Genomic DNA, 27365 nt, shown 5'->3' with positions numbered 1-27365 from the left:
GGCTCCTCTGACCACGGTATTGATTGGGGAAAAAATAGCATTCTTGGCAATACATTCATTTTAATCATCGAGATCCTTCGCCACAAAGATAAATTCATCCTTCCCTATACCTCCATATCCCTCTTTATTTCATTCTAGATCTTTACATAATTATCTTTGAAAATAAGTGCTGGAGATGTAACAAGGTTGAGGGTACGTTTTATCATATGTAGTGGACTTGTAAAAGGGTAAAAGAATATTGAGAAATGATATATAATGAACTGGAAAAAATGTTCAAAAGTACCTTTCCAAAAAGAGTCCTTTTTGTTGGGGATAATTCAGAGGGAAATTCCCAGGTGTCAAAAAGGACTATTTATGTGTGCCATTATTGCAGCCCGTGTCTTGTTAGCCCAAAAATGGAAAACGAGTGAGGTCCCAACCAAAGAAGAATGGCAACTTGCAGATTTAACACACAGAATAAGAGAACAAGAAAAATGCAAGTTTAAAGAAGACTGGAAAATGTTTATGGAATATATGAGTAAAAACTGTGTTCATTTAAAAACGCTGGTAACATTAAGATAATTTCAGTGTAAATAAGATTTGATAGATGTAACAATGGATTATTGAATGGTTTAGTTCATGTAAAATACGCAGCGCTGTATGGTATGCAAAACGAACCACTGAAAGAGAAGAAGGGGAGTCATTGATTCAAGGATGTTTAAATGAATATTCTGAAATGTAATTTAGAAAATTTAATAAAAAACTATTTTTAAAAAAGATATGTCAGGGAGATGTGTGGAATTCCTCCCAGGGCTTCTGCAGCGCTTGGGCCCCGTAGCCATGCAGCCCTAACAATGGGCAGAATAAAGCAGCCGCCTCCGCTGGCAGACACTGGGGAGCCATGAGGTGTTGTGGGGAAGACCTGTACGTGCCCTATAGCCAGCTCTACACCTGCTGGTCTAGCTTGCTGCCCTCAGGGGCAGTGCAGCATGCAGTCCTGTCACCAGTGCCAAGGTAAGATCCAGCTGTCTGTCTGGTTGCCTTTTGAACATCGAAAGGGTGTGTGTGTGTGTGTGCCATTTTGTCCTTTGCCTCAGGCAGCAAAACATCTTGGCCCAGCCCTGGATGTGTGTGAGCCAAGGGGCCTGCTCAAGCAGCGGCTTGCAGGCGTGTCGTGCCTCGGCTCGCCCCCCACTCGGTCCTCCAACCGGTTTGTTGTTAGCAGCTCGTGACTCAGGGCTGCCTGCCTGACAGCAAGACTCACCCATTCTGCCGGCAAACAACAGCTCAGCATCCCACTGAAGGCACAAAGAATAGCAGAGTTTGGCAGGAAATTGCAGGAGCTCCAAACCCTGGATCAGAAGCCTGCAGTCTATACAGGCACACACACATGTGCACTGGTTTTATTGCTGATGTCGTGTGCTCTGCGATGGAGCCGTGGGCATAGTGCAATTGCTATGCTGCTATTGAACTATGCTGTGCAGCACAAGCAGAGCAGAACTATCCAGTTCTTTGCCTTAGGACAACTTTTTCTTGGTGGGGGGCATAATAAAGGCAGCGGCAGATTTCCAGCAATGGACACCGGGTCTGGAATTGAAGAGCCAGTTTTCCTGCAACAGAATCACAGGTGGGCCAAAGATTGCCAGATTCAGCAACGTAGTGTTGGTTGCCGGTGCCTGGGATGGGTGTGCACTGGAGCAAAGTGGGGCTGCACTGAGCTGCCTGCCCCCCCCTGCACAGGGGGGAGCCAGCCAATGCGTGGGCAGAAATGGGAGACTGGGACGGGCCATGCAGGGGTCACCTGTATGGAGGCGCCTGGTTCGCACCCACTCAAAAATTGTGTGCCCGGGGCCCTGCTACCCCTCACACTTCACCCCCATCCAGTTCATAATTAATACATACAGCATTAATACAAAGAATGTATCCAGTTGTTCAGAGTACTTCACATGCTTCAGTCACCCTTCCAAGGAAAAGCACTATTCTTATTCCCACATTGCAGATGCAGGAGCTGAGGCCAGGAGAACAGCTGCTTGTGGCTGAGCTCTGAACTCATGGTTCATACTTGGCCACAAAAGCATGGCAATGTCAGTGGGCACTTCCAGACAACCTGTTTATTGAGCATTCATCTTGATTTGTTTGCAGGGAGATTAGACAGCATGGGATATTTAATGTGATTTGTTTGCGGGAAGGTTAGATGTTGTAGCGTCAAAGCCTTTGTTGTTGTTATTGCACACTTTCCAGTACATTTTCCTGTCGGTTTCCTTTAGGGAAGCTGTTTTGTTCTGCCAGAGCTTCCAAACCTGAATTTGCTGGTATGTGAATGAGTCCCACTCAAAAATAGCAACAATGCCCGGGAAGTGAACTAATGGCATTCTGCCCCTTTGCATGGAGCTTATCTGGCAGCATGATAGGGATGTTGGGCGAGTCAGCAGCAGCTGCAGCAGATCTTTGCGCTCAGTCCCATGAGGAGGGAGGGTGACAGGGCAGGTGGATGAAAGGATCAAACAGTAAGAAGGCCTCTCAAATGCAAGGACTCTGACCTGGCCAGTTTGTGCACTGCGGCTCTTGAGACCAGGAGGCAATGGAGTGAGCTGATGAGCCCAAGACATTTCTGGAGCCACTCAAAACAAACTAGGATATAATGCTGGCAAAGGTCTGAGAGAGAAGGAAATCAAATAAAACTGGGAGAGGAGAAAGGAAAGGTGAAGACAGGCATAATACAGAAACAGCTCACAGCAGATTTGTCAGCCTGGCTTTCTTCAGCTTTCACCAATGAAATGACAGGCATTTGGCTGGCACAGCTGGCAGCCTTGCCCCTTCTGCCATGCTTCAGGAGTGTTGATACCTTTTAACATTGTTAGAAGTGCTGTACAAATGCCTGCCTTTATATCGTCATTTGTTGCTGTATTAATTTAAAAGTTTTTATTTATTTATTTTAAAACTGCTCTGGGGAAGAGAGTCTTCTGCTCCCAACTTGCAGGACTGGTTTCCCCGTCATTGCCTACTCAGACTTGACTCTGAATAGCAGCCTCTGTCTGATCTGCTTGGCACGCAGCGGGGGCAGCTTGATAGACCTGGCTGGTCTAGAAATGCCCTGCATGTTTCTCCCCAATGTGAAGACGTTTGTTTCCAGTTACTTTGTTGTCGTTAGCAAAAAGAAGGGATTGTTGGCTCCTGTCTTAGCTGCCACTTGCTGCTCACATGATGTGAGCCCCAACCACAGAACCAGAGCCCAAAGGATTCTACCCCACACATGCACCGCACAGATGTCACATGGGAGTGAGCACTGCGGCTTGTGGGCTTGTAGTCAGAGGATAAGGGCCGGAGGCTGCACTGGGGATGAACAAGCAGAGCAACCTCCTCTTCCCTGGCTCAGACAAGTCCCTTGAAGAGGCTGCATGGCGGGTTCCCTTCCCTTGGCAGAAGTTGTGGGATCAGTTCACTCACCAGCAACCAGACAGCAGTTCTGTGTTTTCAGCTCCCCCAACTGACTTGCAGCAAAAAAGAATCCCATCCCTTCTCCTGAAAAAGGCAGCCCTATGAAATAGGAGGCACCCTGACACCGAAATAAAATGAGCCAACAGTCTAGGGACACAAGGGCAGACTTACGAGAGACACCAATCCAACATTTCCGCGCCATTCCTTTTTGCAGGGGAGATTTGCAAGGGCAGAAGAACCGTTTGGGAGATGGGCTTCATCTTTTGCAGGCGTGCTCCCTGGATTCTCCCTGGATTATTGACTCTCCTCCTCCCTTTGCATACATGTAAGTGGAAGTGCAACTTGCAGGGCGGGGGTTGCACTTCTCAGCCCCTATAAGGACCCGAGCTAGCAGGCAGCTCCAGCTCCATTTCTTAGGCTTCACCCTGTCTGCCCTGAATAATGTTGTTTGAGCTCTGTGAGCTGCCATCAATGCTACAGTCTCTGCCTGCCTGGGTTTTCAAGCCTAAAAAGGCAATGGAACAGCAAGCAAATGGAAGGAAGCCAATCCCACCCCACTCCCCCGAGAGAACGGAAAAGGCCACTCAGAAAGACAGCCTCTGTTCCCAGCCAGGCCTGACCTTCTGTAGGATAGGATGTGGGTTTCTGCTGAAAGGGATCAATTCACATGACACTGACCCAAAGCCACCATTCCTTGACCTCACCATTGTCTCCCATCGAAATGGCACGAGAGAGGGGGTAGCAATGTGGGTGTCAAATCCAGACTCCAGCAGGGAGGGAAAGGAGGCTAGCGGGAAGGGGGGAGCCTGTGAGACTAAGAGAGCCCTGCGGGATTAGATGAATCGTCTGTGTAGTCCAGCATTCTGTTTCTCGTGCTGGGGAAGCAGAAGCCTCCAATAATCCCATGTCTCGTGGTACATGAGGGCAGTAGCCTCCTCCAGCTGCTGCTCTCCAGTAACGGGTGTTTGTGACTAGCAGCCATGTGTCGGGGATTGGCAGGGCTCCAAAGTGCACATGGCAGAGCCAGGGGACCAGGGGAGTGACCCAGGAGAGGGGACCAGCGATATATGGGCTTTGATGCCACCCGTAAGGCAGGAAATAGGGCAGGGGGTGGAGATCATTTTGGTTACTTTTTCTGCAACTCTTTTTGAGATATGGCAATTAAAAACCAAACACAGTATTCATATTCTGGTTATACCATAGAGTTTTATAAAGTTGCTATGATATTGGAACTTTTATTTTTTTATCCCTTCCCTAATGATCTCGAGCCTGAAATTTGCTTTTTTAAAAACAGCTGGTGTACTCTAGCACAGTGTTTTGACCGAGCTACCCAGCATGATCCCAAGATCCCATTCCTGTTACATCAGACTCCATCAATATGCATGCAGCTAGGATTTATTTTTATTTGCCAAGATGTGCTTAACATTACATTTACTTACAACAAACCATGTTTGCTATTGCCCATTCACTCGGTTTTGAGAGATCTTTGGGAGCTCTTTACAATTCTTTTTAATTTTACCAACCTGAACAATGTGGTGTCACCAGCAAGTCTGGCCTCTAACCGTCCTCCCCCATATCTAGTCTGTTGATGAACATGTTAAAAACCAAAACAGCTCCTTGAGGAACCTTACTTTTGTGGGAAATTTCAGTCAAATGTAGCTAGCAAGCTTGGGGCTAGTTAATGCATGAAGGGGTTATTCCCCCTTCACCTTTGGTGAAGATGGAAGTAAAGGTTCTTTGTTCATTCTAAAGTTGACCAAGACAACACTGCACTCCAAGCCCAGACTGTGTGCCGAGAAGTATTTTTCTGTGTTTTGTAAAACATTTTTTTTCTACCTGTGTTCTTATTGCTGCTGCATGGAATAACACATTAATCTTTGGAGTTTGTAAGTAATGCATTTAAACTTGCTAATGGTGTGATCGGTTCATTGCAAGAAGGGTTCATTGCAAGAAGGCTATACTGTGGCTTGCTTTTGTGGTTTATAACTTTGCTGCTGGGACTCTGGCTCTGTTACTGGAGTTTGACTGCCCCACATTTCTGGATGTAGGCACCCAGCACATTCTTTTATTAATTAGCCCACATGGGTGATATATACTAGAATCATAGAATCATAGAATCATAGAGTTGGAAGAGACCACAAGGGCTATCGAGTCCAACCCCCTGACAAGCAGGAAACACCATCAGAGCACTCCTGACATATGGTTGTCAAGCCTCTGCTTAAAGACCTCCAAAGAAGGAGACTCCACCACACTCCTTGGCAGCAAATTCCACTGTCGAACAGCTCTTACTGTCAGGAAGTTCTTCCTAATGTTTAGGTGGAATCTTCTTTCTTGTAGTTTGGATCCATTGCTCCGTGTCCGCTTTTCTGGAGCAGCAGAAAACAACCTTTCTCCCTCCTCTATGTGACATCCTTTTATATATTTGAACATGGCTATCATATCACCCCTTAACCGCCTCTTCTCCAGGCTAAACATGCCCAGCTCCCGTAGCTGTTCCTCATAAGGCATCGTTTCCAGGCCTTTGACCATGTTGGTTGCCCTCCTCTGGACACGTTCCAGTTTGTCAGTGTCCTTCTTGAACTGTGGTGCCCAGAACTGGACACAGTACTCCAGGTGAGGTCTGACCAGAGCAGAATACAGTGGCACTATTACTTCCCTTAATCTAGATTGCTATACTCCTATTGATGCAGCCCAGAATTGCATTGGTTTCTTTAGCTGCCGCGTCACACTGTTGGCTCATGTCAAGTTTGTGGTCAACCAAGACTCCTAGATCCTTTTCACATGTACTGCTCTCAAGCCAGGTGTCACCCATCTTGTATTTGTGCCTCTCATTTTATTTGCCCAAGTGCAATACTTTACAGGGAGAAATCTCCCTGTTAAAATTCATCTTGTTTGTTTTGGCCCAGTTCTCTAATCTGTCAAGGTCGTTTTGAAGTGTGATCCTGTCCTCTGGGGTGTTAGCCACTCCTCCCAGTTTGGTGTCATCTGCAAATTTGATCAGGATGCCCTTGAGTCCATCATCCAAGTCGTTGATAAAGATGTTGAATAAGACCGGGCCCAAGACAGAACCCTGTGGCACACCACTAGTCACTTTTCTCCAGGATGAAGAGGAACCATTGATGAGCACCCTTTGGGTTCGGTCAGTCAGCCAGTTACAAATCCACTGAGTGGTAGCATAGTCAAGACCGCATTTTACCAGCTTCTTTACAAGAATATCATGGGGCACCTTGTCAAATGCCTTGCTGAAATCAAGGTAGGCTACATCCACTGCGTTCCCTTCATCTACCAGGCTTGTAATTCTGTCAAAAAACAAGATCAGGTTAGTCTGACATGACTTATTTTTCAGAAATCCATGCTGACTATTGGTGATCACAGCATTCCTTTCTAGGTGCTCACAGACTGTTTGCTTAATGATCTGCTCCAGAATCTTCCCTGGTATTGATGTCAGACTGACTGGGCGGTAATTATTTGGGTCCTCTCTTTTCCCCTTTTTGAAAATAGGGACAACATTTGCCCTCCTCCAGTCTGCCGGGACTTCGCCTGTTCTCCAGGAATTCTCAAAGATGACTGCCAGTGGTTCTGAGATCACATCTGCCAGTTCTTTTAATACTCTTGGATGCAGTTCATCTGGCCCTGGAGACTTGAATACATCTAAACTAGCCAAGTATTCTTGTACTATCTCCTTAGTTATTCTGGGCTGTGTTTCCTCTGCTGAATCATTTGCTCCAAATTCTTCAGGTCGGGCATTGTTTTCTTTATCGGAGAAGACTGAGGCAAAGAAGGCATTGAGGAGTTCAGCCCTTTCTGTGTCCCCTGTTTGCATTTCACCATCTTCTCCTCTGAGTGACCCCACTGTTTCTTTGTTCTTCCTTTTGCTACGAACATACCCATAAAAGCCTTTTTTGTTGCTTTTAACCTCTCTAGCAAGCCTGAGTTCATTCTGTGCTTTAGCTTTTCTGACTTTGTGTCTACACGTGCTGGCTATTTGTTTGAATTCCTCTTTGGTGGTTTCCCCCCTTTCCCATTTTTTGTACACATCCTTTTTTAATCTTAACTCAGTTAAAAGTTCTTTTGATAGCCACCCTGGCTTCTTTAGGCACCTTCCATGTTTCCGTCTCATTGGTATTGCCTGAAGTTGTGCTTTTACTATCTCCCTCTTAACAAACTCCCAGCCATCATGAACTCCCTTTCCTTTTAGTATTACTGTCCATGGGATCTCACCCAGCACTTCCCTAAGTTTTATGAAGTCGGCTTTCTTAAAGTCGAGAAATTGAGTCCTAGTATGCTTGGCTGCTCCTTTCCGCTGTATAGTAAACTTCAGAAGAGCATGATCACTCGCGCCTAATGATCCTTCCACTTCTACCCCACTAACCAGGTCATCAACATTGGTTAGGACCAGATTTAAAATCGCTGTTCCTCTTGTTGCTTCTCCCACTTTCTGGACAATGAAGTTGTCTGCAAGGCCAGTGAGGAATCTGTTTGACCTTATGCTCTTGGCTGAGTTTGACATCCAACAAATATCCGGGTAATTGAAGTCCCCCATTACTACTATCTCCCTTCCTTTTGCATGCTTGGCCATCTGTTCCAGGAAGGCATCATCTATGTCCTCCGTTTGGCTTGGGGATCTATAGTAAACTCCCACAATGAGGTCACTGTTATTCTTCTCTCCCTTAATTTTGACCCAAATGCTCTCACTTTGGCTTTGAGGTTCTAAATCTTGGATCTCTTCACAGGTATACACATCCCTGACATATAACGCCACTCCTCCTCCTTTCTTGTCTGGTCTGTTTCTCTGAAATAGATTGTATCCCTCCATTATTACATTCCAATCGTGGGACTTATCCCACCAGGTTTCAGTGATGCCTATTATGTCATATTCAGTTTGCTGTACCAAGAGCTCAAGCTCATCTTGTTTATTTCCCATGCTTTGCGCATTAGTGTACAGACACTGAAGTCCATTAATCATTCCCCCGTGTCTCTTATTTAAGAATTTTTTCCTCCCACCACTAGGTCTGCGTGCTGTTTGCTCCATTCGGTCTATGACATTTGGATGATCATCTTCATCAATTGATAGACTCCTACCTTCAGGAGCACTGTCTCCCTCCCCCACATTAGTCAGTTTAAAGCCCTCCTGATGAGGTTTCTGAGATTTTTTGCAAAAACATTCCTCCCAACCGTTGTGAGGTGCAGCCCATCGCTTGCCAGAAGTCCATCTTCAAGAAACTGCATTGCGTGATCTAAGAATCCAAACCGTTCCTGTTTACACCATTTGCGAAGCCAGTTGTTCACTTCCACTATTTTTCCCTCTCTCCCTGGGCCACGTTGTTCAACTGGGAGGACAGATGAGATGACAATTTGTGCATTTAATTGCTTCAATTTCCTGCCCAGAGCCTCGTAATCTCTTTTGATCTTCTGGAGGCTATTGCTTGCAGTGTCATTGGTTCCCACATGAACCAAGAGGAAGGGGTATTTGTCAGTGGGTTTTATGATTCCTTGCAGTTGTTCAGTTACATCTTGGATCTTAGCCCCGGGGAGACAGCACACTTCCCGAGACATCTTGTCAGGCCCACAGATCACTGCTTCTGTTCCCCTCAGTAGGGAATCCCCTATCACCACTATCACCACTACTATTTCTTCCCCTGCAACCTAATCCGTCTTTTTAGCAACCCAGACGTATCTCATTACTGTCATCATCAGACCTAAACCTTTGCTGCTTGTTCAGGACAAGGATGAAGAATACAAGGCATCCAGATATTAAGTGGGGGTTGGGTGCAATTATTTCCTCTGCTCAGCCCATAATCCAGCCATGCTGATGAGTACATTTTTTTAGCTGCCTATAAAAAGTGTGCTTGTTTCTGCACCTCCACAACGCCTGCTGACTCAGTATACCATAAGTCAGTACTGATCCTTCTTCAAGCTGGCCTTGTAAAGGCCACCCTGAATTTCTCAAGGCTCCAGGAAGGAAGAATGCACAATAACATCATAGGTTCAGGTCAGACTGTGCATTTAAACAAATAATTAGCAAGAAGCTTGAAATGGTGGAAACTGGAAAAGGTGGCTTAAGCAGAGTCACAAAACTGATCCAGCTTCTCAGAAACTTTGGCAATTCCACTGCTAATCCCTGATAAAGTCCAAAATTCTAAGGCTTGAGTTGGGAACCCGGTGGTCCTTTCAAGGACTGGGTGTGCTCAAGCCACAAAGTCCTTCTTCAAAGAACGGTAATGTGACACACATCTGTGCTTGTGATTGGCCGGCATATATAAGGCCTCCAGACTGGACTGGGCAGGCCAGGTGTAAAGCGGCTCTTGCCTGGCCAACAGGTTAGAACCGCCTGCTTGCTGCCTAAGGCCTGAGTGCAGCTTTGTTTCCAGGCTGGCTCAGCTGCCTGCTCCCCTGGCCGAGCCCTGAGGCAGCACGCCTTGCGCAGATCGGATGGGCTGAGTCGGCACTTCTGGGGCCCCACTGCCCCTGCCAAGCTCCTGTGCAGACTTGCCCTTGTAAAAGCGATTCCTCCTTGTGCACTCTTTCCCTGCCTCCCAAGTGCTTCTAACTCTGCATAACCTCGTTGTGGGTTTGAATGTTAACAAATCAGCAGAAATTTCATTTCCACGGAGCACTGGAGGGGAGGGGGTGTGGGGGGGAAGGAGAGGGAAAGCAATCTGTCAGATCTCCTCTCCGCTCCCGTCCATTCCCATCGCTCCCCATTGTGCCTGCTGATTGCTTATTCTTCTTCCTTAAAAAGAAACCTTGGAGAATATTTAAACAATAGCTTACTTGCTGGGATGAATCACAAAACATATATAGAGCTAAATATACAAAAATAAGCCGCCCACCTGCACGCCTTTCTCGGCGCAAAAGCGCAGAAGCCAAAGGAGTTTCTGCTGTGATGGGCTTTGGAATAAGCCAAGTTGGCAATTTCGAAATTACATTCAATTGCTGGAGCAGAAAACAAAGTATACAGCTCTGGACGTCAACTAATTTTTAAAAATGGGGGTGGGGGGTTGATTTTGAAGGAAGCAAAGCCAGAGCTGGCTTTGTCTGTCAAGTCATTCCCTTGCAACCCAAGCTGCATGCAAACTCTCTCCTCTCCATTGCGCACAAAACTTTTACCAACCTGGGGCCGATGTCGTCCAAAACATATGTGGAGCACCAATGTTGGTAAAAGTTGGTGCACAGCAGGGGGCTACAGGGGGGATAGCCAGGTTTTTTGCCCCGGGCAAAGCCTCCAAAGGGGTACCATTGAGGCTCCTAGCATGTGTGTTTGTTTGTTTGTTTGTTTGTGTGTGTGTGTGTGTGTATGTATGCAAATGCACATGGGAGGCCAAACTGGGTCTTTGACCCTAGTGAAATAAAGCCTAGTTTTGCCCCTGGTGCACAGCAAGAGAGGCCTTGGTAGCACGCAACCCCCCCCCCCAATTTTAGGCACCTCACCTTTTACTCTTGTCCATAATGCAAGGGCTGCTCAAGGGCTCTGAGAGAGGGAACTGCTGTTGACTGCCTTGGGGGGGATTGAAGAGTCATTTGTCTAGCATCTCAGATACATTGTGGGGGTTCTTGGGGTCCTCCTGGGGAGCAGATGGGAAGCCCTGGGTTCCAGATTGAGTTGCTAGACCTCCAGTTGCCTTCCCCTAATATACAGAAATGTGTGGGAAAGGGCTGATGTATTGCTCATAAGGAGAAAAAAGTTTATCTTCATTATGTGATCCTGCCAAGTCTTCATCAGTTTGCATCATTCAAATAGAGTTACAGATTTTTTAAAAAATGTTTCAGCTTGCTTAAGATCATAAGAACGTAAGAAAAGCCTGCTGGATTAGGCTAAAGAGGGCCCACCTAGTTCAGCCTCCTGTCCTCACAGGGGCGAACCAGGCGCCTCTGGGAACCCGGCAAGCCTTCTTCAAACTGAGTAGGGAGAGTTCGGCTGGAAGACACAGAAGGATGGGAAGCAAGAGCGATGGAGTGCTGCAAGGACCTGGCATGAGCAGGTGAAAGGCAAAGACACAGCAGAATGTGCAACTGCCTTTGTGGATGTGACTCCCCTTCTCTCTCTCTCTCGCTTTGCTACCAGCACCTCCTGCCAAAACGTCGACCGAAAGCTCTTTGAGGTGCAGAGCCTCCTGTAAAGCAGGGCGGCCAATGTGGAAGTACTGGCCTCCATCCTTCCTGAACGTTGGCTGGCTGGGGCTGAAGGTAGTTCAAAACAGCAGGAGAAAGGGCACCAGGGTGGGGAAGGTTGCTTTAAACCAGCCAAAATGTCTCAGTCAGTAGAGCATGAGACTCTTAATCTCAGGGTCGTGGGTCCGAGCGCCCCTCCCCCCGTTGGTCAAAAAGATTCCTGCATTGCAAAGGGTTGGACCAGATGACCCTCTTGGTCCCTTCCAACTCTACAGTTCTATGAATGCTTCAGCAACAGGCATCCTGGCTGGGCCCCAAACCCAGTCCTTCTGATTACTGCCTCCATCCTTGGTTGCTAACCAGGAGGCATATGGAGGGAGGAGAAAATAAGTTCGGGGGCAGCAGGATTCCCAGCAGTGCACCTATGGCACTGGCGCATAAGACCCACGGGCTTTTTCCAGTGGCCTTGATATCCTTTTGTGAGGGTAGGTATATAAATACTTTTATAAATAAATATGCATTCATCAAAACTCTGACACCGAAATCATTCTACCAGACTATCTGGCCCCTCATGTATGACAGATATACATGCTCCTGTCTACACGAGAGTGCAATGTGCGGGAGATACTGACAGCAGGGCACATGCTGCTGGAAAGGATGCTAAGAGCAGGCGGCCTTGCTCTCGTGTCGCTTTCCTCCGCAGGGATCCCATCAGCCTTTATCAGTCCCAGACGCAAGCAGCTATATTAATTTTCTGGCATTGCGTTCAAAGTTGAGAAATCAAAACCAGGAAGGATTGGAACCCAGTCACACATGGCAGTCACAAAACCACGGTGTGCACCTCCTCCCTTTCTCCTCCCCTCCTCTGCCCTGGGGGGGCGCACAGAGATGGAACCCAGATGAGGGCAGAAAAGTTGCTGGAGGAAACGATGGTTTCTAGATGTCTTAAAGGGTGCGCCACCTTGGAAGGTTCTGAAGGGGCTAGGCGCACCTTTCTAATTCCGGGGTGGGCAACGTGAGCCTGAGGGCTGATTCTAGACTAAATGCAGGGAGGGGCGAGAAGAAAGAAAAGAAAGAGAAATGGGAGAAGTGAGAGGGAGAGAGAAGTCGGTGGCAGAGGGGCAGGGGCAGGGAGAACACAGGCTGTAATAGAGAGAAGGGGAAAAGAAAGCAGAGAACGAGGGAGGGAGAAAAGGCGTGTCCTGCCCACTTCTGCCCCCAGCCTGTGGTTCCCTGGCAGATCCCCCCCCCCCCCGGAATGTATTCCTCAAGATAAAATGACTTGTCCTTTCGTGCCGCAATGTGTGTCAGAATTCTGACCTGCAAAGGTTCCGTCTGCTGACAAGGAGTTTGCAGGGCACAACGTGGCTCTCCTTCTGTGCCAGGGCCAGGCTGCCCTGCCCTCTGGCACCACCTGCTTTGCTTCCCCTTCTGGGTAGACATGCTCAGACGTGCACATCTACAGTGCTCAGCCTGCTGGGGAGTTCTGAATGCATTCTAAGTCACACTTGGGACTTCTTGGGGCCCTGTAAGCCTGGCTGGCACTCTGTCTGCACCCCAAATGTGTATATGAGCTTGGAGAAAGGCATGCAACAACTCACTGACAGTCACACAGACACAGAAAGGCCTCTTTCACAGGCAAAACTTTGACAACTGCTGGTCTACACAAATGTTTCAGCATCCACAAACACAATGCAATATCCCTGCCAGCCATGCTCCCAGAAAAACCCATAGCCAGTATTCCAAGGGAGCTCCTGCTATACAAGAAAGGCGATTCCGACTAAACCTCAAGAAGAACCGTCTGACGGGAAGAGCTGTTTGACAGTGGGATGGTCTCCCTTGGGAAGTGGTGGACTCTCCTTCCTGGGAGGTTTTTAGGCCGAGATTGGATGCCCACCTGCCATGGATGAGCTGAGATCCCTGCACTGCAGGTTGGGCTAGATGGCCCTTGGTCTCCCTTCCAACTCTAAAATTCTGTGATCCTTTGATTCTATGATTCTATCTTGCAAGGATCCCAGGAAAGCATCATCAGACCTGGAACCAGTTCACCCTCTTCCCACGTTTTCCCACACTAACCTCATTGCTCACTGCTGTCTGCATCTTTCCCAGCAGCTTTGTAATGAAACAGAGACTCAGGTTCCTGCGCAGTTGTCTAGAGGAAAGACGAGAAAGCATCAGCCTCTCCAGTCCCATGCCAAGAAGCCTTTCTTTCCTTCAGCATGCCATGGACCAGCTCTGCCAAGAGGCTGGCAGATTCGTGATGTTGCCAAAGGGCAGCAAAGTTTCTGTTTTTAAATGGAATTATTACTTTTTTAAAAAAGGCAAAAAACATCCCAACAAGGGCAGGCAGGAGCATTTGGATTGTATGCCTCAGGTGCCAAAGTGCCCTTTGGATCAGTCCTAAGGATCCCCATTCTTTTTCTCTCTCTTCAAGGCTCTCAGGGCCCCTCCAGATATCCTTTTCATGGGGCATTCATGGAGACTGGGGCAGTCATATGCAACCCCACTTTTTGAGAATTGTTCGAGTCTGCTAAGGTTTGGCACCTGCCCCGTAACCTCCTGCTAGAATCCTGTAAATTTTCATAACCACAAATATTCAGGTGGGGACAGGATTCGCTCTGCTTTTGCTGTGCTATAGCACAAGAGTTCCCTTCTGGACAGTATAGTAACACTGGGGAAGCATCACAGAGCAAAGATTGAAGAGGGAGGATGTGTGGGTGGTCCAGTATAAATTCACAACTCATGCACTATTACTGAATCTGTGACATGCCGCAGAATACACCCACAAAAACCCCACTGGTCTGGAGGGACCTCAGTCTCCCATCACAGGTTTCATTCACTCCATGTGATTTGTGTCAGGAGAACCACTGGGTGGATTGTGCCCCATATTAGTGAGTGGCCTTTTGGGTTTCCCTTCTCTCAGGCAATGAAACCATCTTGGACAGATCCCACCAGCACCATGCAAAGGGGTCGGTTAGGAGTGAACCACAAACCTCTTGCTAAAGCATTGGCAGAGCTCTATCCCTTGCTGCCTCCCACTTTATGTAATTTGCTAGCCACTCTGTGAGCATTCTTTTGGATGATTTTCTTTTTACTAATTAAATTTAGACTGTCCTCTTATTATGTTAGCACTACAGTTGTATCCTCTTTCCGTATTCTGGGTTGTATTATTATTATTTTATTAGATTTATATACCACCCTTCATCATAAGATCTCAGGGCAGTTCACAGGATAAAAATAAGTAAAACAGCACAACAACAACACGCACACCCTTCCCACAGACTCATTTAAAAGGTGGTAGAATATTAATCAGCCCAAGGCCTGGTTGAAGAGGAACGTTTTCTCCCTAAAAATTGGATTGTGTCCAGTGCAGCACTAAGTTAAAGTTGCTTAGTGGGATAGTTACTCTACTGGTGGGATGTTGTTGCCCAAAGGAATGCCTGAGCAGGTTGCTGGCATCTTTGCTGCACAATGATTCTCTGCTAGCGCAACACTGCACTGGATTCCTCTGTTGCGCTGCGTTACTCCCTTGCACGAGGGCCACTGCAGAACTCTGGCACCACCATGCAAACCAAAAGCTTCTGTGCCAACAGGCCACTCTTATCATCCCCAGCATTAGGCTGGAACTCCTGACCCTCACTCCAAGTCATAATAAGCCACCTTGGCTACATTCAAACGCCAAGCAGCAGCAAGTAAATTAAATCAGCTATATGCATTCTGACAACGCAAACTGGCACGCTGCTCTTTCGCTGACGGTGACATCACTGGCAACAAGGCTGGCAGCCGGGGATCCCTAAGGGCCAAGCCAGGCAAGATGTAAAAGCAGTCATGGGAGATTGGGAATGGCGTTACGGCAGGAGGGGGGGTTAATGCTCCCCTCCGTCTGCACCAGACCCCAGAAGGCCATAGCACTGGTGAGCAGGGATGAGCTCACGCATCCTCCTCCAGGGATTCAGCGCTGCAGAATCTCCAGAGCTTGCTGCCCCTTGGGACTGTGCCAAGGCCCACACCCTTCTCCCCAGCCCCGCTTCCCACCCTCCTCGCGTGTTTTTGCCTGGCTAAAATGTGTCCATGAACTCTGACAATGCCTCTTGCTTGTTTGGTTGTTTGGACAGAGGCTAGAGAGGGACGTGTGAGCATGTGCAGAAACGAGCTCATTTACAGAAAGGCTGCTCCTCCGACCTTGGTCCTTGGCCCAACCTTCCACTGGCATTTGGCCCCCAGAAGGTGGCCCAAGAGGGAATGTGGCCCTTGGTCACAAAAAGGGCCCCCCCACCCCTGCCAAATAAAGTGGTGGTTGCACCCAATATGGTGGCTTAGGGTGAAAGAAGGCCTAATACAAACAGAGCCTTTACAGGAGTCCTTGTGTGAGCCTGGCTTCTTCTCGGGCTCGCAGTTGCCGCAATGGGACTACATGGCAGCAAACTGAGCCCTGATTCAGCCACCGGCTCTGTCCTTCCCCAATTCATGAGCAAGCTGCCTGCCTTTAAAGCGTCACATGAATGATATCTGTTTATAGACCCACCCTTCAGCTTCTTCATAGGAAAAAAGAGAAACTTTTCCTTTTATATATGCAAAGCTGTCCTGGGAGTTTGGGAATGAGGGCAGATTGCAAGCATCATAAGCAGCACCAGCCACAGCTGGCTTTTACTGACAATTTGCAGTATTATTCCCCCCTCCCTGGCAGTTTGACCCTGATGATGGAAAAAGGTGTTCTGCCTGAACTGAACGGAGCTGAGCCACTTTGAAACTGAACCCGCTGCTCTACAAAATGATGTCTTCATCCATGATGTTTCAAGGTACCCTTCAGCCCCTCTATTTGCATACCATTTGGGAATCCCTGCTTTAAATGAAGAAGTGTTTAAATGGAGAAGAGGAGCCTTCACCAGCCTGCTGCCCCCGCCTCCAAGTTCTGAATTACAGTTCCCCTCAGCCCCAGTCAGCCGTATGGGGGCTGGAACATGGGAGCACGGCCATTCTGGCAGAGGCTGGTGGCAGATGCAGGGCAAAACATCTGTGGAAGGGCACCAGGTTGGCACATTTTGAGTGGAATGAACACATAACAGCGCTTAATTCCTGAATAAACCGCTGAGAATTCATTGTGGGTTTTGTCCTTCTGTGGAGTTCCTTGCTGCTGAAAGAGAAGCCCTTTTGTTTTCTTCTGCTGAGGGTGTGTTCCTTTTGTGTGATGTGTAAATATTACTAGCACCATGTGAAACTCTGCAACTTAGTGCTGCTTCACTTCCTACAGGATTCCTCCTACAGGCAGCTTTTTGGCTATGCATACACACGGCATGGAGATTTCACACAAATTCCAGATTCTTTAATATGCACAAAGAGGATTACATGTGCAGAGTCCTAATTTTTAAAATTTCTTTAGAATATTTGTACACCAACCTTCAGAAAAAATTATCCCAGAGAAGTTTACAATATAGTTTAAGACTTTAAAACAACAATAGCAAAATAGCAAATATAGAAATACAACAGAACATTAAAGCAGAGTGGAACACACATTAAACACACCAGTACTTAACATAGTATAAAATTGTTTAAAATGCCTGAAAGAACCATCACACCTTAACCTGGTGCCCAAGGTCACTTTCAGACAACCTGTTTATTAAGCATTCATCCTGATGTGTTTGCACAAAGGTTGAGCAGAGGTGACAGCTATTTACTGAGCATTCATTCTTATTTGTTTCCGGGGAAGATAGATGATGTTGCATTAAGCAAATGTTATCTCACACTTTCCAGTGCCTTTCCCCATCACATTCCTTATTGCAAAAAGGCTGGGGGGTGAGTTTGGGGGGGCAGGTCTGTTGTGCAAGAGCTCCAAATAAACCTGAATTGCACGACCTGCATTTGCCAGTAACTGAATCCCACCTAAAAATGGTGACATTCTGGAAGCACCCAAAGTGACCACAAGATGGGGACCAGGTATACTTCTATGGGGAAGGTGTTGGTTGCCACCTGCCTTTCCCCCAGTATCTGGGGCACCTGAAGAAACAGCTTAGCTAAAGATTTGGGCAGGTTGGCATGGGAGCAGGTGGTCCTTAAGGCGTATGGACAACTCAATTGACATTTGTTCCAATTCAGTGGTAAACAGCATGTTTTCCTGGGGAAATTGTTGGGGTGGGCACACACACAAAACTGCCCAGACCCAGGCCTCTGAATCACAGACCTGTGCCTAGAAATTGCAGCACAAATGGAAATGTGGATGAGCTTCTGCTTCTCAAGTTAGCCAGAGCCTCGCTATCCTCTGGGGCCAAGACCCACCTGGAACATAAGACTGGCCAGCCAACGAGAATATCCAGGACTTCAGTGGAAAAGGAGTTTCATCGACTTGGACTGCTGCTCCTGCTAATCTGGGGAGCCTTCCTTAAACAGCTCGCTGCCACAAGAGAAGGGAGGTGTTCCCACAGAGTTCACCACTAGCTTAGTCTGCCCACAACAGTAGCATCAAGATCTGGTGCTCTTAAGCAGTGGCACGAGGAAGCCTTCTTTTTAGGCCCGCAAGACTTTTGCTGAGCTCTTTGACTTTTGCTGAACCATAAAAAACTTTAAGAGTTGGAAGGAACCTGGCGAACCACCTCGGCTAAGCTCCTTCTCCCCGAGACAGGATTTCCTGGACATAAAGCAGCCATGACAGATTCGTGTCCAACCTTGTCTTGAAAAGCTCTAGGGAAAGACATGCTGCAACTTCCTCTTGCACTGCCAAAGCGTTTGCAGTTTCCTGGAGTTCATGGTAGAGCTTCTCCTGTGCAGCCCTTTGCTCCTTCCAACTAGATTAAATGGGGCAAAGTAATGTGCATTGCACAGTAAATTATGCAATTTATAAATTATACAATTTACAATTTATACAATACATAAATTTATAAATTATACAATTTATAAATTATTCAATTTACAGGTTACAGAATCCATTTTTTTCTCCATGCAGAATTTGGATTATATTGCCTGAAAATTATGGCTTTTATCCAGCATTAATCTGGCTCATAGAGACCATGTCTATATCTCTGTTGGGAAAGCTCAGAATGCTCTTCTCTAGAATACATGCCCTTTTAATGTCGTGGAAGGAGAGATCATGGGTTTGTTTCTGTTCTTATTTTTATTATGTGTTTTGTTTTGTTTTTTTGTGTTGTACTTTTGTGTTGTGAACCGCTCTGAGATCTATGGGTATACAAATTTAATAAACAATAGTAACATAATAAATTAAGGTTGCCATATTTCAAAAAGTGAAAATCCAGACACAAAAGTTGACCTGTTTTTTTTTTTTTGTTTTATTCCAAAGTTGTTGAGTCTGCCAACTGGTCACCCACAAAACCATTCACCAGGAAGAGGGATACCTGAAGAATCCGCAGCCCTGGAGGGAGCCAGGTAACTGCTCACTTCAGACAAAGCCATGCAACTCAGCTCAGCAATTCACACAGCCTGGATCCCTGCCAGCACTCAAGTCATGATTACTTCATTCATTAGATTAGGAGAGAAATGGCTGCAAAGTCTATTGCAATTGTAGCTTTACCATTGGGCACTAGCTGCACAGTGAAGACACTCCCCACTTCTAAGGTCTGCCAGCAAGAGACTTTAAGGCTGCAATTCAATAGACCCTTGGGTGGCGGTGGAGGACTTGTTTTTATTGTTGATATTAATCTTTTGTATCTTTATTTTGGATCTTATGATATATGTGGAAATTGTGCAGTTTGGTAGTGTATTTTTTGATGTTTTATTTATTGTTTATAACTTCTTTTGCTATCTTGTAATTATGTATTTTCCCATGTTTTAAGCTGCCTTGAGCATGGCTTGAACTATGGAAAGGTGGCCTACAAATTAAGTGATGTATATATGTATGTACCTGGGAGTGAGTCCCATTGAAGTCAGGATTGCACTGCAAACCTCTTGAACCACATTAGAATTAAACACACTGTTTTTTTCTGTCTTCCCACCTTACCTGCTGATAAAAGGTAAGCCATTTCCAAATATCAGATGGGGAAACTGAATAATATAAAGGACTAGCTCAGAGGTCACACTGGACAACTCTGCTATAGCAAGGCTGCATAGCACACACTGTGGGATGTAACATCACTCAAGCAGTCAAATACAACATTTCCTGTTTGCCCAGAGTGGACACACAGGGGAATGTTGCTCCAGCCAGAAGGACTAACTGTCACACCTGGTCTGGAGCGTCCTCCCCCTGTGTGTGACCAGGTAGATGGGTGTGGCCCTGGCAGACCCTACAAAAGGGCCAGTCATGCAGCCATCTCTCTCTCTCTCTCGATCCCTTCTCTCCATCTTGCCTTTTGCTGTCTGCTGGCTCTCAGCCAGCAGCACATGGGCTCATCCCTCACAGAGGATGAACCCACACTTTTCTCTGCAACTGTAACTACAAGATAATGCCTGCCATCAGGACTATACTGTGAACTGAATGTAAGTAATGATCATTACTTTAAAAAAAAAACCTGTCGTGTCATTACTGTTTTTAAGAGGGAACTAAATAGGAAATTTACCAGGAACAATCCAATCTGGATAAGCCTGGATTGCTCAACTTATACGATTCCAATGAATCTATCAACTGACTTCCAGCAATGTGCAAGGGAATGTGCTCTGCTACTAGCTCACTAGTGTGAGTGAAGAAGGATAATATTTAATCAATATATTCTCTCCTACTATCCACAACATTCCCCCTGCAACTCTGTCTTCTAACACTTCACTGCCTCCCCCTCAGCCCTTACCACCTGAGGCAGCCACCTCTCTCTGTCTAATGGTAGAGCCAGCCCTGTTAGGGATTGAGTATGTCTCCTGTGTGAGAGCACCAAAAAGCTGCACAATATGGAAATAACTTCCTGAGAATCTTTGGTACTCAGGTTTATATGGGAATCCCTGCTCCTTACTCAGTGTGGAGAAGGAAAAGCACTTGGTACATGCTCAGAAGTAGTTCTCTTTATTCTTGTTGGAAGTTTGCAGGAGAAGAGTTTACACTGACCGAGTAAGGAACCTCCTAACTACCAGACTATCCCTGTACCTTTATCTCTATGTGGACTTCCCTCCCTCCCTCCCTCCCTCCCTCCCTCTCTCTCTCTCTCATTATTTTTGTTGTCTATAGACTGATACATCTTAGGGAGTATACCATTTACAGCTTCCTCCTCTTCCTCACACTTCTCTCTCAGACCTCAATATGGGAGGTCATCTTTAACTATCCTCATGGCTGCCTTGTTCTTCTCTAGACTAGTTAGACTAGAACTAGAAACCTTTTCCATCCAAGTTATGCATCTCCTACAACAAACAACTTTATTATTATTTTTACCTACAAGCATCTATGCGTGTGAGACTGCAGCAGGTGTAGTCTACTCTCTCACCAGACCCACTAAGCAAACGCTGCACACTTAGTATAAGAAAGGGCTTCGAAGACCTTGTCATTCAGCTCAGTTGGTAGAGTCTGAGACTTTCAATCTCAGGGTTGTGAGTTTGAGCCGCATGTTGGGCAAAAGATTCCTGCATTGCAGGGGTTGGGCTAGATGAGTCTTGGGGTCTCTTCAACAATTCTATGATTCTATCTAAAGAACAGTAGGTAATTGAGCCAGTTACCCCAATAATAGTGTTATCACACATATTAATAGCAACCTTAATTTTGTGAGTGCTGTTGCACCAGAGGGAGGTATCAGTGGACTTGGGGAAGCCCTAAAGTTTACAGAAGTACCACCTCGGGAGGGGAATACGCGCCATACAGCCCAATTAGGATGTAAGAGGCTCTGTGGGCATGGAATGCTGAGTGCTGGGGGGAGAGGGAGGAAAGAGAACTTGGATGCAGGTTACACTTGTATTATTTCCTATCTGCTTTCTTCATATAAGGTGCTTTCAAACTGTCACTATTTTCTGGTGGGATGCAATTACATACTGGCAAATTCAATTACAGTTGATTGGAAGGTATTGAGCCAAACAAAAACAAAAAAGCTCCCCCAAAAGATTGGACTTCTTTTTCAATAAGTGTTATACAGTGGTTCTTCTCCTTCCTCCTGGGCCGTGTTCAGAAAGTGGGGGGGGGAATAAGTGTTCAGACCCCTGGGCTCTCACTTGTGGGGTGCCTCAGGGTTCCATCCTCTCCCCCATGCTTTTTAACATCTACACGAAGCCGCTGGGAGAGATCATCAGGGGGTTTGGGCTGGGTGTTCATCAATATGTGGATGATGCCCAGCTCTACCTCTCTTTTAAATCAGAACCAGTGAGGGCAGTGAAGGTCCTGTGTGAGTGTCTGGAGGCAGCTGAAGGATGGATGGCGGCTAATGGATTGAAGTTGTATCCTGACAAGACAGAAGTACTATTTTGGGGGGACAGGGGGCAGGCTGGTTTGGGGGACTCCCTGGTCCTGAATGGGGTAACTGTGCCCCTGAAGGAACAGGAGCGCAGCCTGGGAGTCATTTTGGACTCACAGCTGTCCATGGAGGCGCAGGTCCATTCTGTGTCCAGGGCAGCTGTCTACCAGCTCCATCTAGTACGCAGGCTACCTGCCGACAGACTGTCTTGCCTGAGTGGTGCATGCTCTAGTTACCTCCTGCTTGGACTACTGCAACGCACTCTATGTGGGACTACCTTTGAAGGTGACTCGAAAACTGCAATTAATCCAGAATACCGCAGCTAGATTGGTGACTGGGAGTGGCTGCCAAGACCGTATAACACTGGTCCTGAGAGATCTGCATTGGCTCCCAGTACGTTTCCGAGCACAATTCAAAGTGTTGGTGCTGACCTTTAAAGCCCTAAATGGCCTTGGCCCAGTATACCTGAAGGAGCGTCTCCACCCCCATTGTTCAGCCTGGACACTGAGGTCCAGCTCCGAGGGCCTTCTGGCAGTTCCCTCACTGTGAGAAGCGAAGTTACAGGGAACCAGGCAGAGGGCCTTCTCGGTAGTGGCGCCCGCCCTGTGGAACGCCCTCCTGTCAGATATCAAAGAAATAAGCAACTATCCTACTTTTAAAAGACATCTGAAGGCAGCCCTGTTTCGGGAAGTTTTTAATGTTTAATGCTGTACTGTGTTTTAATATTTGGTTGGGAGCTGCCCAGAGTGGCTGGGGAAACCCAGCCAGAGGGCGGGGTATGTATGTATGTATGTATGTATGTATAAATAAATTATTATTATTATTATTATTATTATTATTATTAGGCAAGGCACGTGGAAAGTGTAGGATAATAACACTTGCTTTGAGTCAGCATCCTCTAACCTCCCAACATACAAATCAGAATGGATGCTCATTCATTGTCTAATCTTCCTGCAAACAAGTCAGGATGAACTTTCCATAAACAGGCTGCCTGGAAGCGCCCAAAGAGGCCTTCCCAGGGCAGGGGGCAGGGAGGCTAAAGAGACATGGCTTAAGGAGGAGTGGGGCGGGGTGATAAGACCATTCGCACTCGCAGGACATTTTTGTTCCACTTATGCTGGGTGCAAGGTCCAGTGCAGCAAAACAGGTGATTTCAGGCTATTATTTCAATCCCTCACCCCCGTTTTGCTGCTGGATGACAGAGGCAGCCTTAGCTCCTGGGCACCACCTTGTGCTTGGGATGCTGCTATTGCTCTGCCAAGCATTAGGAAGTGACTGGTCTGGGTGTAATCATATTGTTGTGCAGCCGCCGCCACTGTGCCTCAGCAGGGTGAATACAAAAGACACATGCTCATCCCACTATTGTGGCTTATCCAGAACTCAATAAACAAATTCCCACAGAGTTATCTCGGGGACTGGACCAGGACATCAGGTAAACTAACCACATAGAGGTGTTCATGCATGGGTGGGTGGGGGTGGATATAGAGAGATATGCCAGCATGCACACATACATGCTGATCATGCCAGCAGTCTGTCTTATGCGTTCATCTGCAGCTGTCTAACTCTATGTCACTTTTGTTCTGGCTTGGAAGGCGAGGCAGGGGGTGGGGAGTGCTGCCGTACAGAAAAGCTGAATGCACTCCACACCCGCTGTCAAGCACAATAAGGAAGGACTCCTTAGATGTGGAAATTGCTCTACACAGGGCAATGCAAAGCATCATCACTGCATGACAACCGTCAGCTGAAGCAGCGGCGTTGGGCTTCATCTCTGAACAGCTGCTTTTAAGGACTTTGCTGGAAAGCACCCCATCAGCAAAATGAGGTGAATGTAAGACAAGGGGCAGCTGAGGCGGGGAGGGAAATTGGCCAGGCACGTGCCTAATAGCAGGCTGGAGAACTCTGCTGCAGAGATTTATAAGGGCATGAGGCCCAGGCAGAGGAATTATCGGAAGGGGGTGTGTGGGTGTGGGTGCATGCGTGTGCGAGTGCCTGGCGAGGAATGAGGGGCAACTGAGGGCAAGGCTAAAGAAATGCTTTCCAGCAGAAAGGCAAAAGAATTAGGTGGCTGTGTCTGTTATCTAGGTGGAGAAGTTGTGGGAGTTTTCCTAGAGCTTGGGAGATGTTCTGTGTGGAGAAAGGTTGTGGGAGACAACTTTGGCAGAGGGAACTGGTCCTCATCAGAATGTGTCAAAGTGTACCAGTGTGCCTCCTTAGGAGAAGTAAAAGAAAAGAAAAGAAAAGAAAAGATTTTCTCTGAAGGAATCTCTCTGAAGGTCTCTCCAAAGAGAAACAGCTCAGATACAAAACCTGAAGCCCAAACAGCAGCAAATGGGCACCACCAATCTGCGTCTGACTGGTAATGCACAGTAGAAAAACAAAACACACAACACCATTGCACGAGTGCTTCCTTGTTTCCCCACTGTTATGAATAGCAGCCAAGTAAGCAGAAAAATCACACGCAATCACGCCAAATCACATTTTCTTCTGGAAAACTCAGGTTGGTGGCACTCGTGCCACTGTTTCCCCATAAGCATATAGCTTGAGCTTTGCTCTCCTTAAGGTCAGAAGGATGCAACCCAACAGAGTTAATAAGGCTTCTGCTAAAGGAAGTAACTCAGTGGGAAATAAATGGGACATCTCATTCCCTCCATGGTGGTGCCATTTCCGGGCCCAGACTGAAGCTCAGTCCTGCCTGAAGTTTGGGCACCAGGTGAAGTAGGGAGAAAGTCCAATGGAGCCAACATGGAGTGAGCTGCGGATTATTATTATTATTACTATTACTAAATTTTGCATGTTTTACTATGTTTTTATATGTGCTGTAAGCTGCCCAGAGTGGCTGGAGAAATCCAGCAAGATGGGCGGGGTACTATTATTATTATTATTATTATTATTATTATTATTATTATTATTACACCCTTCATTCAAAGAGCATAGGGTGGTTCACAACATCAACAAAATTTTTATACTGTATTGATAACATTAATCACTTTGAATTTCTTTTTAAAGAAAATTAAAACCAGGCATATCAGCACGATCTGTATATCTTTCGTCTGTCTGACCTCACAGCCTGTACACATCAGGAATGGAGAACCTGCGGGTGGCCCTCCAAGTGTTATTGGACTAGAATTCCCATCAGGTTCAGCCGGCACAGCCAATGATCAGGGCTGAAGGAGTCCAGCAACAGTTTCTCATGCTCTGCTGTACAGGACCTCACACCCCTTACAAGATTAGCTCCAGACCATATAAAAGATCCACCAACCCCTGCCCAGAGCCTGAGTCTGAAGAGCTACACCTCCCTATCAGTCACCTTTGGATCTTTCTGGCCCTGTTCTAGGCTCATGGTGCCCAAAGGCCACAGAGGTCCCCTCAACGAATGCCAAAGGTTAGACAGACTCAGTCAAGGTACCCAAGAAACCAAGAAGGATCTCGTTCCCCATGAAGCAACTGTTAATACCTCCAGCACGACTGCCAATGCCTCTTTAGGGAGCCCCACTTCCTACTAAGAAGTTTGGCCTATATGTGCATTACTGTTTGGCCAAGCACCAGGAAATAAATGGAAGAGAGTAGTCCAGTATCTAATCGATCAGATGGGACTTAAGATTCATAGCCTAACCTGTCTTGAATCGCTCCATACCTCATTCATCATCCCAACAAGTCAGTGGAGTGGGTTACATTTATCTAATGGAAGCACAAAGAGAGTGACTTGCTCAGAGGTACCAAATGAGCATAGCTGAGTAGGTCTTCTTGGTCCTGCAGGAAGGGCACTGGCTCTGTTGCTGAGCTGTACTTAGTTGAGTTTGCATCAAAGGCCATTCTCATTCTTTTCCTCTTTTCCTCCCACCAGGATGCCCCTGCCTGCTAACTGTGGATGTTTCTGCTAAACTCATCTTCCCATCACTATAAACACATTCCATGAGCGTCCGTACACTGGCTCCCTGTCAAGCTCCATATCAGCTTCATTTTTCTAGCTCTTGCTTTTAATTCTCCCACACTCTCTGCTCCTGACTTTGGGTAAATCAACACAGTCAGAGAAAAGAGCATGGGGCAATAATCCTAGGACTACACAACAGCAGGATGAGCGTAAGAACCTATTTTTGGTTTAAAGGCAACCAAGGCCACCACCTTGCTGAAGCTAAGCAGGTCTACCTGGATGGGTGACCATCTGTGAACCACAAGACAGCCCCCTTGGGTTTCATGTGGTGCAAATGCGAGGTATGAATTTAGTAAAGTAGATAAAGTAAGAAGAGCCTTGGTGGATCAGTCCCAGCAATTGAGCCTTCCACAGTCTGGTGCCCTTCAGGTGCTGTTAGAGGATGCTATCTGATTGTTGGCCATGCTGGATGGGGCTGGTGGCAACGGGCAGTCCAAAACATCTGGAAGGTCCCATGCAGGAGAAGGCTGCAGGGGCCAAGTAGGGCCAGCAACTCCTCTCCCTTTGAGGTTCCATTTAGTGACCTACCATGGCTTATCCACTGACAGATCTGTCCTCTATAAAATTTGTCTCGCTCATAGAATAAAAAAAAATTGTGGATTTGGGAGGGACCTTGAGGGTCATCTAGTCCAACCCCCTGCAATGAAGGAATCCTGCCTACAGCTGTCCTTGGGTGGGCTAGAACCACCAACCTTCTGGTTAGCAGCCAGGTGCACTGACCCATTGTGCCACATATTTTGAGGTCATCTAAGCTAATGCCCCCCCAAATCTTGTGACAGTGAATTCCATACAACCTTCTCAGTGGTGCCCCCCCCCCAGATCTCTCTCCCTCTGAGTTACAGCTGGCGTCGACTTAGATGAGCTTTTCACCGCTAGCTGAAAGGGACGTTTCTTTGCTCCACAATATGCAGGGTGTTAATGCTGGAGCCTGGTGCAACTTGCCTGTTTTAGTGGCTGCTGATACTGTGAATAGATGTTTTGTGTTTTAATCTAAGGGGCTGCATTTTCACCATCTGTTATTTACTCCATACTGGAATTATTTGTAACAATGAAGGGGGTGGATAACACACATTATTAAGTAAATAATTTTTAAATTAATACAAAATGCAGGCCTCTTTTGCCACCAGAACTCGTTCTGGCCCCTCTCAGAGGGTGGTCACCTTTTCCATTCTAAGAAAGGAGGGCTGTGTTCAGGGTGAGTTTCGGCACCTCATTTTCTAAGAAACATGAATAAACTGACAAGACTGGCCTCAAAGATGTTTAGATGCTTTCTACAGCCCATCTTTCCCACTGCTGTTCTGGGGACTGTAAGACCTGCCAGGAGGGAGGATTATACCAGGGTTGCCATATTTCAAGCATCAAAGAGATGTGAACTGGGGTTAGGGGGCAGGTCTCTTGCCTAGAAGTCGTCAGCTGAGGGCCTCTACGCCCCCTGCTATATTTTCAACTTTCTATTATGCACTGGCAACGATAATGCAGTTTATGGCATTATCCAAAAGGCCTAGAAGTCTCAGCATAGCTGGGCTGAAGCCTTCAGAGGGAAGCATGGTCCTGCTTTGAATGTGGGCCTGGTAGAATAAGGGAGTGAGAGTGAGCCGTAC

At 46.9% G+C, this 27365-nt stretch overlaps 1 protein-coding gene across 7 annotated transcripts in view; it reads right to left on the bottom strand.

Annotated features, from left to right (window-relative positions):
- The window catches only part of FAM178B (family with sequence similarity 178 member B), a 175894-nt gene that overhangs the window by 49541 nt on the left and 98988 nt on the right, over nt 1-27365 (bottom strand). For 6 of the 7 annotated variants that reach the window (XM_083629332.1, XM_083629333.1, XM_083629330.1 and 3 more), the window contains one exon: nt 13606-13681. The exons of the other annotated variant lie outside the window; for it this stretch is intronic. In XM_083629332.1, the coding sequence (XP_083485458.1) occupies nt 13606-13681 (76 nt within the window). The remainder of the gene's footprint in view (nt 1-13605; nt 13682-27365) is intronic. 7 annotated transcript variants of the gene reach the window in all.

The sequence above is a fragment of the Podarcis filfolensis genome (assembly GCF_964270895.1).
Source record: "Podarcis filfolensis genome assembly, chromosome: 8".
Classification (NCBI taxonomy): domain Eukaryota; kingdom Metazoa; phylum Chordata; class Lepidosauria; order Squamata; family Lacertidae; genus Podarcis; species Podarcis filfolensis.
Note: the sequence above shows the minus strand (reverse complement) of the source record. Positions and strands in the feature narration are given on the sequence as shown.